Genomic DNA, 13,696 nt, shown 5'->3' on the forward strand with positions numbered 1-13,696 from the left:
CGACCTCCTTGCCTATTCTATATTCCTATCACTTTTGTAGCATTTGGAGCCAAATAATAGATGGCGCTGATCGAAACTGCCGAATGAAATACCACGTGACCCGTTCGGCGGGAGAAACAAAACAATAAAAGGACATAAATAAGTACAACACATTTTTCTTCCTTCTCTTTAATCTCTTAAAAGTCAGACGAACATGAAGTTACAGATGAAGATGTGTTGTTTTATTCTTGGTAAAAATAAAACGAAACTTCAATTGTTATATGCTTAGGTACTTTTTATTCACTTTGAAAGTTTTACATATACATGTTAATTGTTAACGACATAATAAACAATGACATATAGACATTAGAATCTGAATAGGTGTCCGTATCACGGACCGTTGCGAGAAAAAAATGTTTCGTAATACACATCACGTAATAATTATCATTACAATGACCATATATATATATATATACAATATTTATAAACATATGATAAATGATTCTATTCAAATGCATGATTTATCTTAATAATTCTTGATATCTCTTATCGTGCATCTCCTCAGCTTTCTCTTGTGCTAAACCTTATAAGGAGTTTTTTTATTCCTTATTCATTTTCCTTTATATCCTTATCATCTTCAACATCATCCATTTTATAATTTTGTAACTTTCTTCGGTTCCTTTTTTGTATCTGTCAATGTATTTTTTATCCTTTCCTTCATTGCTCTGAAAATATAAATATAAGAGACAGTCAATAAAAATTTCTACTTTCTATAACATAGTTATAATATAAACAATAAACTAACTCTTTCTCTTTCTTTACAACTTCTAATTCTTCTCGAGCTTTTACTTCGTCGTCGCTTTCTCAATAGCTACTGCGGCCGTCCTTCCTTTTTTTATTTTCAAGTCCAGGTGATTCAACAGCTGGTTGTGAGCTTAATTTTGGATCAGTTAAATGATCATGAGTTGATTTGCCCTTACCACTAAACTTTTTATTTAATATCACATATTCTTTTTCATCTTCCTCTGCTTCTTCACCAAATGATAAAAGATTCAAATCTCTGTAACAAAATCTTACATTGCAAAGAATAATACTGCTGCCGTTTTAGTTTTTAAACTGTCCTTTACTTCTTCACTTTCCTGTACCTATTATTCTTGGTATAATATCAAAAAATGGATTGTTCAATATTATAGGTTTTATCAATCTTGGAGGATAAAGTGGTTTATCATTCTACAAAACAGAGGAAATATTATATTTATATCAATGCTTGATATATATTCTTGCAAACATTAAATTTACCTCATCTACAAGTACTTCTTCGAGTTTAAGCATACTATATATAGATTCTCCAGTAACTTCGCCAAATATTGTATGTTTATTCTGCAATTCTGGTGTAAAACTAAGAGTAAGGAACAATTAGGAACCATTGTCATCTTTTCCAGCATTGGACATAGCAATTAAATCTCGTCAACAAAAACGTAATCTTGTATGAAATTCATCCTAAAACACATATATCCAATAACTATTTTTGAATAAGAAAGGAATTCATTTTATTTTTAAATATAGTCTCACTTTAAAGGGTTCTCCATATATTTTACCACCTTCTCCTGTACCTGTGGGATCACCATTTTGTGTTATGAATCCTTTGATAATTCTATGAAATATAGTGTCATCCCAATAACCATCCATACATAATTGTATGGAGTTTCTACATATCCTTTGAGTTTCTTTTGCCCATAATTCTGACTCAATATCACCAACAGTTGTTTTCATTACAACCTAGTTTGACAAATATATTAGTTTGATTAATGTAAAATACTTATAAAATCAAATTTATTAAAATTTATTATTTATTATTGTAATTCAAATTAGAAATTATTTAATACATTAATATAGAAATTTAGAGAGTAAATATTGTATATCGGTTAAATTTTTAAAAACAGATATACAATCCAATGAAATATTATAAAATGATACTTATTACTTTACCCTTAGTGGCTGGCTCTTGCATGTAAGTATTACTCATGTTTGTATGTCTCCTATGATAGAAAAAATCCTTCATCAATATTATTTCATATTAAATCTTTAGTTATTTATAAATCAGTCAACCAAATGGTTCTTTTCTCGAATAATCATAGCTTTTACCTCCTTTTGACATTGGCTTTATTGGCCAAATGAAGTCCATGATGTGCCACAGCACCATTATAATTGCCTTTTTTATAGTTTCCAATCCCTATAGATATTACTAGACATTTTTGCCTTAATGCAACATTTACATTCTATGTTCAATTTAACTTTACCTTTCATAACTATTATCAATTGTTCATTCTCCATCTGTTCAACGATCCCCATATTTGCAAGTCAATGCCACACATGTTTCTCTCTTGATACATATGCTGCCTCCTTTCTGTTTCTTGATTTGACATAATATACATTTCCTCTTCTCATTCCTTTTATTCAAACATAACACATTAGCGATGATCATTGACCTTGACCACTGATATTAATATTCATTTATATCAGGAACACAACATACCTTTCAATCTCATTGTATTTTCCATATCTTGTTGTTATAAGAGGCCATTACCTAAATTAATTGCATTCCTTTTTGTCTGCCTAAACCATCTCCATTTTCTGAATTTTTATTTGACCATCAAAGATTTCTATCTTGTATGTCATACGGTTAACCGACCTAGAATGCAATAGACATATACTTTACATATTTATATTGCTGCTTCAATTTTTTCTCGCTATAAAGTATAATTCTTGGCATCTACGCTGATGATATTCCATGAGTTCAATATTTTTCTATTGTTGCACGTGCCTGTTTATTTCAGCAGAATATTATCTTTTCTAACTTACACTATTTAATTATAACTAAAGGTTATGTTAATACAAATACTTACATTCTTTTCGTGATGCAGACACACCTGCATGGGCACAACAATGCTTCCGGCGTTTGTTTGTAATTTTTTTTCATTTCCTATGCCCTCTCCTGTTCACTTGGAGAAAAATTAATAAATCGCTCAATTTCTGTGTAATTTATAAAATTTTATAATTGCGTTGTAAAGGCGTACCTTTGCATATTTGTAGTCTGCCAGGTAAAGAAATGAATGCTGATTGTCTAATTAAAACCGCTGTAGTATTCTTATTATTTTGTAATAAATATATACTAACATAAGAAAGCGTAGAAAATACATTTTTTATTAAGAAATTTTATTTACATTTGTTTATTTACAATGTTTTTATTGGCGAAAAATGAATACAAAATAAAAAGTAGATTGAAAAAGAACCTGTACTATGAACGAGAATCAAACCCCAGTCCTGCAGTATAGGAAATTTCGACTGTCGCCGTCAAGCCACAACCCCGCCTGAGAAATGATGAAAATACATTTGTCATTACAGGAAAAATAAAACTTTAATCGTAAATATCTAAAAATCTATTGAATAGTTGAAGCTATAATGATATATATTCTTAAACTGCATTACGATATTTACAAACCTGCAAAGTTTTAACTAAATCGGTAACCCGAAGGATTTGCATTCTTCTTGTGATCTCTTTAAAAATTTAATCGATGTAGCATTGGTATCTTTTAGCAGTTAAATACAAATAACTGTAACATTCATAGTATTCAAGCAAAGAAAGAAAATTATGCGTATTCATTACGAACGTAATTTCTTTTCAAATAAAAAATTGATATACTTATTGAAGCAAAATATCAAATTATAAGACTATATCTTGAACAATGAAAAAACATTTTTCTATATAATAATATTTATTTAAAAAACAACATAATGATTAATTATTTAATATATTTGAAATGATCTCTTTAAACATAGAACTGCTTAGAATAGATGTATGTGTAAATCTCAAAAATTTAATTTAAATTTAGAAATTTATCTTGTATATTTGTACAATAGAATTATATAATTTTTACTGTAATTTTTAGATTGCAATATGATAGAAAAAGTAAAAAAAGGAACTTATGATACTAATTAGTCAAAATACAGGGAAAATATGTTAAAATATGTAGCTATATTCTCTTGAAATTTTAATTGCTAGTTTCAATTTTAATTTACATAGGATGTGAGGCATTTTCGTTTTGAATTTTTTTCAAAAGAATAAAGCTTTCAAGCATTTAAGATTGTTTATGAGATATAAAAATATTTAAAGTCTATAAGTATACATCAATCACATAGAAGTATATGATTACAAATAAAACTTATTTGAGGTCAATGAAAAGTACAGTCATTATAAATCGGAAATGGAAGCTTCTAAGATCGACTTCTCTTTATACTAACAATATACATAGATTTAAATCTAGATAGTTCCATATTGAAACAATTCTAAACATTTTGTCTTTTACAAGACAATTATTTTACACTGTTTATTCTTTATTTTTCGTATGAAGACGCATGTGTTTCTTCAAATTATCGAGTCTGTTACATCGACGATCACAGAAATCACACTGATAAGGCATTAAATTGCTATGTACTACTACATGACCATTTAAGTGACTAATTTGTTTAAATCGTTTTCCACAAATAGTACAAACATATGGTCTTTCATTCATATGAGCTGATGCAATATGTGTTTGTAAATTTGTCTTTCTAACAAATGTAGCTTTGCATACATCACATTCAAATGGTCTCACATTTGCATGTATAGCTAAGTGAGATTTAAGCACATTTTTATGCTTAAAATTCTTTTCGCATAAATGACACTGGAATGGTCGTTCGTCGTTATGTACTTTCTTGTGAACGGATAAATGGGCAAGCTGTTTGAACATTTTCGCACAAATCTCACATTGATATGTGCGTCCATCTTCGTGCGCAGCACTTACATGTCGACGCAAAGTATCCGCCAAAGTGTAGCGTTTTCCGCAAATCTTGCAGCGGAATGGACGCTCGTTTGTATGGGTCATTAAGTGTCCGTTTAAATTTCTTTTTTCAAGAAATCTTGCACCGCATACGTCACATTGATATGGCTTTTCTCCATTGTGCACGTACATGTGTTTCTTTAGAGAATTTGAAAGACTGAATCTTTTTTTGCAAACCGAACATTCAAATTTTCGTTCACCTGTATGCACTAGCATATGAGACTTTACGTGTCCTGCCTGTTTGAATCTTTTTCCACAAATTATACATGGGAATTGACGTTCATGAGAATGAGTGAGTATATGCCGTTCCAAAACGCTTTTAGTAGTAAACACTTTTTTACAATTATCACATTCAAATAAACGAAAAGCCTCTTTAGTTTTCGAAATATAATCCTCCTTATGTGACTGAGCATGAATTTTTAGCGAACCCAAAGATTCAAATTTCACACCACAAACTGCACAATGGAAAGAACGGTAATCCTTGTGTGTTAATGAATGTTGACTAAGATGACCTAATTGTTTAAAGCTCTTATTACAAATTTCACAAATATAGGGTCTTTCATTCGTATGAGATCGCATATGCCTTTTTAATACACTAGGAAAATTAAACTTTTGATTACAATATGAACATTCCAGAGTTGGATCTCCATTTATTTTCATTGAACGATTGTCTGCTATCTTTTTCTTTTCCTTAAGAAGATGTAAACTTTTTGTTGCCTTTTGACAGTCATTTGTTTCATTGGATTGCGTTTTATTGACATTTGAATCTGAGAAACTTCTTAAGTTAGATGATTTCACATCTGACATTGTATCATTTTGTGAATCTTTACTTCTCCTACTTCTGATGAAACTGGATAATTTATTTTGTCTATGAGATTGCCGCATATGTTTTTCATATAAGCTCAAAACGTGAAACATTTTGTTACATAATTTACATTCAAATTTTTTCCCTTTTATATGCGTTCTCATATGATTTTTTAAATGTCCTGGTTTCATGTATTGTTTCTGACAGATTTTACATTTTAAATTAATTTGATTTTCCAAGTTTGATATTTTATCATCTATACCTGATTCATCCTCAAATACTGAATCTTCCATATGCATATTTAAAGGTTCACTTTTAACATTTACAAAATTAAAGCCAGGAGTATCCCTACGAAGATCGTCTCTAGTCTCAGTGCAAGAGTCTTCACTTTCACAATCTTTTGACTAATAAATTAGATTAATGATTAATAACGTGTATATAAATAATTATATCATTAATAGTATACTTACACAATCTACATCTCTAATGCTTGCAAAAGTTGGGACTTCTATAAGCTGTTGTCTACCTTCTTTTTTAACACTATCTTGTTTGTCAGATAAGAGATCAATCCATTCTTCTTCAGTCCATATATTATTTTTTAAATTTATTCTATTAGTTTGTTTCTGAAACTCTTCATGTACATTTTTCCCAAATAATATGTCATAAGGAATTTTTCCATTTTCACAACGAAATGTAGAATTTTGAAATATCTGTATATGTTTCAAAGCTTCATACCATGTTTTTGTTGGGTTTTCCGCTATCCAACATTCAAGTAAGTTTTTGAAATCTCTATTTTGTTTATTAATTTCAGTAATTTCTCCATGAAGTATTATGAAATCTTTCCATAAAAGACGTAACTCTTGCACAACTTCTTCTGCAAATTTGCGCCCATTACTGCTTTGTAAAACCTGTGGTGCTCCAATAATAGTCAATATGTCTAACAGTTTTACAGCTACCTCATTTGCTGTGTTTTCATGTAAACCTTTCAACACAACAAACCTGGATATTTGATCTTCATAAACAAAAAAATACTTGTAATTACAATTTAACTGTACTGGCATATCTATTACATCAATTTGTCCTCTATGATATAATTTTTTGTCTGTGGTATTACAAAGTGAATTCATGTTTTCAATTTTTAAATAATTTATAATTCTTTTAGAGTAATTTAAAAACTATAAAATTTTGTACAATTATTTAATAAAAACAAATGACTTATTATGAATAATATATTTAAACAATTTATCACAATTTATAAATATATGTTATCTTCAGAGGTATAGAATGAAATACCTCTTGGTAAACATTTATTTCATGTTTTAAAGATCTAATACTGATTGTTTCCAACAAATTAAATGTTTCCTTTAACACCTTTTTTGTTTTCTGTGTGTCCATTGTTCACTTTCTTAATTCACTGATATCTGTCAAAAGAAATAAAAAATTACACTTTTAAAAAACAATAAAACGTGTAAAATTACGAATATATACTATATTAGAAAGAAATTAAAGGTAAAACATACCATATAATAATTCATTGTGGTTTTAATAGCCTTTAACAAACTTTTGTTTGTATGTACAAATAAAGTATTGTATATACAAATAGTATTTAAACAAAATTTACATTCTTTTTTAGTATGAGGCAATATACAGTTGTAACCTATACTATTCGTTATGAGATTCAGTTTACTTGAAAATCAAACCTCTATATTCATTTTTTAAATTATACTGAAAGGTCTTAAAATTATTTCATTTTATAAGTGACAATTAAATACACATTTCTTCACTTCTTAATTCAATAATTAATGTTCACTACACAATTGAAAACTCTTGTTTGTCATTTTCATTGCGAGTTTTCATTACCTTGTTAAAACTTGACATACAACTAAGAACTTGACAGTCTAGTGGAAATAATAATGTTTATTTGTACACGTGTCGAGAGAGGTAAAGGTAGATTTTTAATACCATGTTCTCTCGTATATAGAATAAACTAAGAAATAAAAATATTTACATTATTAATCATTTGGATATTTACACTACTTCGTGTTCATATCAATACATCAGAACTACTATGAAAAAAATTTGTAATCAAATAATAATTATATGAACATAGTCCATCAAATAAAAAATAAGAAAAATATTCAGTTATATCGTTATTGATAAATAAATTGGTTGACAATACAAATGTTTAATTGTATAAAGCAATTTTTAATTGTACTTGGATCTTATTTGTAAATATTTAGTAGCTTAAAAATAATAATGTATAACGTGATATAACATACGTTTATCCATCTTTAAATTAGTTTTTCGAAGATTTCTTTTTGAACTCGTGTCACTTGTGCAACTACACACAGTTCAATTAGTAAGTCCAAGATGGCAGTTGTAGTAAACGAAAGTCTTGTTCAAGTAAATGAAAATATAACGGAAAATAATAACTCTATTACCGCAAGAATGCCTTCGACATTTGAGGGAATAGTCCTTGCTTACGGAAGCCTATTAATTATGGCTATTTTACCTATTTTCTTTGGTAGTTATCGTGCTGTTAAACATCATAAGGAACAGCAGGTCAGCCACGCGTTTGACATATGTTTTACATGCGTATATCGAAAAAATTTTTTTAACTATGTGACAGTTAATACCTTAATTTTCAATTGAGTTATAATGTCCGAATGATAATTTGTATTACATGCAATATTTCTAATTAATTGAATGTCATTTAACAAGTTCGTAGATTGTTGATGTTAACTTTGTATAAATATCTTATATTTTATTAACAGAATGTTATATTGCATGTAGTAATTTTATGTTTTACAGCAACAATATAAGAAAAGTGGAGAACAGCCAGAAATAATGTCTCGTAAGGATGCAGCAATATTTCCTTTCATTTCCAGTGTTACATTATTTGGACTATATGTAATATATAAAGTAAGAAGGATTAGATATATGATATTTACATAAGAAATTTATTAGATTCTATTTAGAATTGTGTCAATATTTTTCAGATATTTGACAAGGAATTTGTGACTCAAATTTTAGCAACATATTTCTTTTTCTTAGGAATCTTAGCTTTGTGTCACCTTACTAGGTATGAACAGTTTAATGTTTATTGGTAATATGTGCTTTTTAAGTATTTGATAGGTAATATAACTATTATTACAGCCCAATAATTTCATCACTAGTACCTGCAGCAATTCCAAAAACTCAGTACAATCTATTATTTACTAAGGGTGAAGTAGATGAGGCAGAATTTATTATCAATTACAAATTTAATCTTCATGATATCGTTTGTCTGATATGTTGTTCACTTGTTGGAACTTGGTATATTTTAAAAAAGGTAGTAATATTATACAAAATTTTATTGAATAAGTATAACTTCAGATGAAATAACTTTTTTACTATTTTAATTTTGCAGCATTGGATAGCTAATAATTTATTTGGTATTGCATTTGCGATTAATGGAGTTGAGTTGTTACATGTGAACAATGTTGTAACAGGATGTATTTTGCTTTGTGGGCTCTTATTCTATGATGCATTTTGGGTATTTGGTACAGATGTAATGATAACAGTTGCGAAATCATTCGAAGTTCCAATTAAATTAGTGTTTCCTCAAGATATATTGGAAAAAGGATTTACAGCCAACAATTTTGCTATGTTGGGTCTAGGTGACATTGTTTTGCCAGGAATTTTCATTGCTCTTTTATTACGGTTCGACAATAGCTTGAGTAGAAAAACAAATGTCTATTTTTACTCAACATTTTTTGCATATTTCATGGCATTGTTAGCGACAATGTTCATTATGCGTTTTTTCAATCACGCACAACCGGCACTGTTATATTTAGTACCAGCTTGCCTAGGTACCCCTCTACTTTTGGCATTAGCCAAAGGAGATTTAAAAGCACTATTTTCGTATGTATCAATAAGTATTTCATTTATACTGTTTTATTTGAAATAATTTCCGAATAATATATTGTAAATTATTGATCTTATTTCAGTTACGAAGATCATCCACTTAATATAAAACAAATGGAACAATCAGTACAAACACAAGTAGAAACAAAAAAGGATACGTGATATTCGTATTTAAGGTGATGAATGTAATAAAAGTTTCAGCTGCATTATTATGCTGTTACCATTTTAAATTTATAGTATGTAGGGAGAAAATGATAGTTTGTCTTATGCGCAAGCTGTACAATCATGAAATTTAAAAGTGTTATAAGTACAATACATGTAGTTATATTCTACATGCATACTGTGAGATTTAAACTTACATTTGGTTCATATTCATACATTTAAAGTCAATTGAGTCAGTAATTTATAATTTATTGTATATTTGTATCAGTTTTTATAAAGATGCACACACACACATACACACACGCGCGCGCGCGCACACACATACACATTGCGTGCGTGCGTGAGTGTGTGTTTAGATAAATATTAGTTAATTTATGAAGAAATTATTCAAGAATAATAGTAAGTAATATGGTTTTTTTTTTTCAGATGAATTGTTTTCTATAAATAAAATAAAATAAGTAAATGAGGATTTACATTAATACTAGGGTTCTTACTTATAACATACCCGGTTTACTCGTGCAATACCCAGGTAGATAAAAATTACTCAAAAACTGGGGTACCTCATAAAATACACGAGATAGTTGAAACCATCGATATGAGAGGTCGAAACAAAAGAATGCATAGTTTTAAGTTTAAAGATACGAAAAAAACCATATCACAGCCGGAAAACAAAAATTTAATTACAACTTATTTAAATATTTATGTTACGCTATTCGTATTTAATTATGAATAATTATTAGTATTTTTAATGTCCGGGGAAACGTGATGTAAACTGACTAAAATTCTTATCTAAGGATCTCAAATTTGAATGTTAGAAATAATATGATAAAATAGTATGAAAAAAGGAAAAATATTTTAATATACAATATATTTACTTATCCTACATATAATTGTACTTACATAAATATTTCTGTAATTCTAGTTTTATGTTTTATATATCTCGGTTTTCATATGAATATATAATACTAATAAATCTATGGTCTCTGAAAGTAAATTATTGCATTTTTCTGTTTAAAATTGAAAAAAATTGTGCCACAATTATGTATAAGAAGAATACATATGATACATTAAGTTCCATTGGATAAGATTGAATTAATTTTTGTTGTAGTAAATTTAATTGTAACGCTAAAATTGTTATACTAGAATGATTGACGAATATTTTCAAAATAATATCGCCACATCAACAAAAAATTCGGCTTCGGTGTTAGATAAATAATAGTTATTCGATGAAGAGATCGATATTATCGCTAGTTGATCGTCAGTGATTACACAACGTCGCCGTTATGTTTAGACAATGCACTGCTTTGAGTCTACTGAGAGAATTATCTTATATAATAGAGTAATCCCGGAGAATATAGAAAGTTTCGAGTATCTCATGTATTGCGTCTCATGAAATACCTGGGTAGATAGGTAATTTTTATATACTTGGGTATCTCAGATGTTTAGAAGAAGTTCAGTTGAAATCATAAGCCCTGATTAATATGTATATCACAAGTGTAGAATAGTTTTCATTAGAATATGAATAATATAAATATCATTTGTTTTTCAAATCAAAGCAAAATACAATAAGAATGAAAATTGAGTTAAAATTTCTCATTTTTGTATGAAATATAAACTTTTTAAAACTATTATTGTGAATAACTGGATTGAACATATATTTGATTAAATTTATCATCTCTAATAGGAAATTGTATATATTGTTTTATTAGAGCTATAAAATACGCAAAATTCTTCGATTTTATTTATAAAATTATAAATTCATTTAATTTTTTATAATTACAGTTCAGGAAAGTAATTATGAAAGTTGAATTTATTTTTTAATTTAAAGGAATCATATTTCAATTCATGAAATTGATATTTGGTAAAACGAATTCCATCAAATATGTATTTGGTTAAAAAAATTTGTAAGCATTTTTCAAAAATATAATAAAACTACATTTTTCCATTTATTTGTAAATAACTGTTTATAAGTTTCCTGTGCAAAAAATGATGCTTATTAAGGCTACTTTATTTTAATATTTTTATTTTTTTCAATTATAAATGATATTACAAATAAAATGAATAAAAATAGAGTAAAACTACTTTATACTTTAGCCGCATCTTCTATTGCCAAATTCTTTGCTGTAATAGGTTCCAATTCTCCTATACCTTCTTTAGATATCTTTTGTACTTTGAAGTTTGGAAGATTAATTATCAATCTCTTTTGCAATTCTCTAACACATTGTTTCATTAATACATATGCTTCTTCTTCTGTTGAATCTGTAATATACAACAGTATATGTGGTATTTCATTACTATTTATTAATTAATCATACTATGTATAAACAAATGTTATTGTAATTTTGATTTCCATCAATTTTACTACCGTATTTGTGGTATCTATCCAAAATGGAAAGAGAGAAAAAGCCACCGTAACCATGTGCTGCATAAGATACTTTAACACATGATGCTAAATAATCAATGAAATATAACTCTGGTCCAGTATTATCATCATAACCAGCCATTAACAGATTGACAAAATATGGTGTTTTACTTCTAAGATAATCTGCCAACTCTCTCCTGGTGAAAGAGGCAGCTGCCTTTGGAGATAGTTCATACCCATTTCTCATTTTGTAAAGTTGAATATTTTTTCCTATATATTCTGAGAATTGTATAGTATCTCCAGATTCTCCAGAGACTGCCATGATAAGTTTATCAGACATTTTGTGAATTTTTTCTTCATCTAAAATAAAATTATATGAATAGTATAAAATGACTTGCATTTTTTATGCAAATATTTTATGATTTGTATATACATATAATGTTTTGAATTATATAGAAAATTTGATACTCAAATATTGCTTATAGAACAAATGTAACAACAAACAAAATTATTTATTTGAAACTGTATTATCAGGTTGTAACCAAACGTATTTCTTACCACTTTTCATAACCATGATAGATTGAGCTGTTGTCATGTCAGCCGCAACTAACACAAAGTCCTTAAATTGTATGCCGATTAAACATTCCATTTTAACGAATACTCCACTATTTTAACTGGAATTGTAACACGATCAAACAGCACTGAAAACTGCACGTCATGAACTGCAAGGTTAGAATTTTGATGGCTACAGTAATATCGACTATCAATGTGTTGTGTATTTAATGGCGTAAGTGGTCCAATTTGTATACAACTTTTTTAAAATGTAATTGGTTAATAAATATAACGAAATATTTTTTTATCAAAAACTAAATATTTTTTATTTTAATTACGATGTTATTAAATTCTTTCTCATTCAGATTAATTGTATATCAATAATTACATAAAAAAAAGGCAGTATACAAATCATCGAATATATTCAACAATTCTTAGTATTCCTATACGCTGTATGTCATGTAGTAAAAAAAAGAATATTAATTGATGAATATTTTCTTTTGCCTTAATTTTTTGTATTCAAGTTGGACAGATTGTATGAGGTGAAAGTTAATTTTCAAATAAAACAGATAATAAATAAATATAAAATTTTCTATAGAAATTAAATCACAAATATAATGAATATTTGATCATTGAATTCACTATAGTATAACTAAAATTATGACGATGTAAATCGTTATGAAGGAAACAGGTTGAAAGAGAGACGAACAGAAATGACTGGTTCACGCTCACTGGTATACCATTACATTTCTGTGTCAGTGGTAAAGCTCTAATAGCAGACTGGATTTCCTATTCTTTTCAATTTTATTATAGATACCGGAACACTGATAATTCCTTAAGGTTCTTTCAAGAAGAACGAACGTAACATCATTGGAACACAGGACGCCATTGAGATTTCAGAGAGAGGCAAAGTTTAGCCTAAAAATTTGTTAAGTGAAAAAAATTTCTGTATTGAAGTAAGGCATGTGTAGTAGAATAGAAACGATTATAGTGTGTTTGGAAATTATTGTATCAAACGAGAGCTTCAATTAATTTCGGAATAACATAGTT

General features: G+C 28.1%; 3 protein-coding genes across 4 annotated transcripts; 1 reads left to right on the forward strand and 2 right to left on the reverse strand.

The window, feature by feature from the left end:
• Positions 1 to 4,367: 4,367 nt before the first annotated feature.
• LOC108553129 (zinc finger protein 436) lies at positions 4,368 to 6,791 on the reverse strand. Its single transcript, XM_017907902.1, has 2 exons — positions 6,135 to 6,791; positions 4,368 to 6,068 (listed from the first exon to the last, which is right to left on the reverse strand). Exons 1-2 carry the CDS (start codon positions 6,789 to 6,791, stop codon positions 4,368 to 4,370), a joined length of 2,358 nt encoding a protein of 785 aa, XP_017763391.1.
• Positions 6,792 to 8,033: 1,242 nt separating this feature from the next.
• Positions 8,034 to 10,427, forward strand: LOC108553130 (minor histocompatibility antigen H13). 2 transcript variants are annotated; one of them, XM_017907904.1, is made up of 7 exons: positions 8,034 to 8,226; positions 8,476 to 8,586; positions 8,664 to 8,746; positions 8,821 to 8,995; positions 9,074 to 9,567; positions 9,654 to 9,746; positions 10,159 to 10,427. In XM_017907904.1, the coding sequence occupies exons 1-6, from the start codon at positions 8,035 to 8,037 to the stop codon at positions 9,730 to 9,732; spliced, it is 1,134 nt and encodes a 377-aa protein (XP_017763393.1). In that variant the 5' UTR covers position 8,034; the 3' UTR covers positions 9,733 to 9,746; positions 10,159 to 10,427. The 2 variants fall into 2 exon arrangements, with proteins under 2 accessions (XP_017763393.1, XP_017763392.1); XM_017907903.1 differs by having other exon boundaries at positions 9,654 to 10,427.
• A 1,360-nt stretch (positions 10,428 to 11,787) lies between these two features.
• LOC108553132 (proteasome subunit beta type-2) lies at positions 11,788 to 12,851 on the reverse strand. The gene is made up of 3 exons (XM_017907908.1): positions 12,653 to 12,851; positions 12,098 to 12,454; positions 11,788 to 11,991 (listed from the first exon to the last, which is right to left on the reverse strand). The coding sequence occupies exons 1-3, from the start codon at positions 12,741 to 12,743 to the stop codon at positions 11,816 to 11,818; spliced, it is 624 nt and encodes a 207-aa protein (XP_017763397.1). The 5' UTR covers positions 12,744 to 12,851; the 3' UTR covers positions 11,788 to 11,815.
• Positions 12,852 to 13,696: the final 845 nt, after the last annotated feature.

This window comes from Eufriesea mexicana, unplaced genomic scaffold (genome assembly GCF_001483705.2).
Source record: "Eufriesea mexicana isolate 0111107269 unplaced genomic scaffold, ASM148370v2 scaffold9443, whole genome shotgun sequence".
In the NCBI taxonomy this organism is placed as follows: Eukaryota; Metazoa; Arthropoda; class Insecta; order Hymenoptera; family Apidae; genus Eufriesea; species Eufriesea mexicana.

Excerpts from the sequence above, each read along its gene's own strand:
- LOC108553129 (XM_017907902.1), bottom strand. The coding sequence starts at position 6,791 with ATGAATTCACTTTGTAATACCACAGACAAAAAATTATATCATAGAGGA. Across the intron at positions 6,069-6,134 it reads GCATTAGAGATGTAGATTGT|TCAAAAGATTGTGAAAGTGA; the intron begins GTAAGTATACTA and ends CTAATTTATTAG.
- LOC108553130 (XM_017907903.1), top strand. The coding sequence starts at position 8,035 with ATGGCAGTTGTAGTAAACGAAAGTCTTGTTCAAGTAAATGAAAATATA. Across the intron at positions 8,227-8,475 it reads AACATCATAAGGAACAGCAG|CAACAATATAAGAAAAGTGG; the intron begins GTCAGCCACGCG and ends TATGTTTTACAG. Across the intron at positions 9,568-9,653 it reads GATTTAAAAGCACTATTTTC|TTACGAAGATCATCCACTTA; the intron begins GTATGTATCAAT and ends ATCTTATTTCAG.
- LOC108553132 (XM_017907908.1), bottom strand. The coding sequence starts at position 12,743 with ATGGAATGTTTAATCGGCATACAATTTAAGGACTTTGTGTTAGTTGCG. Across the intron at positions 12,455-12,652 it reads TATCATGGTTATGAAAAGTG|ATGAAGAAAAAATTCACAAA; the intron begins GTAAGAAATACG and ends ATTTTATTTTAG. Across the intron at positions 11,992-12,097 it reads GGATAGATACCACAAATACG|ATTCAACAGAAGAAGAAGCA; the intron begins GTAGTAAAATTG and ends TGTATATTACAG.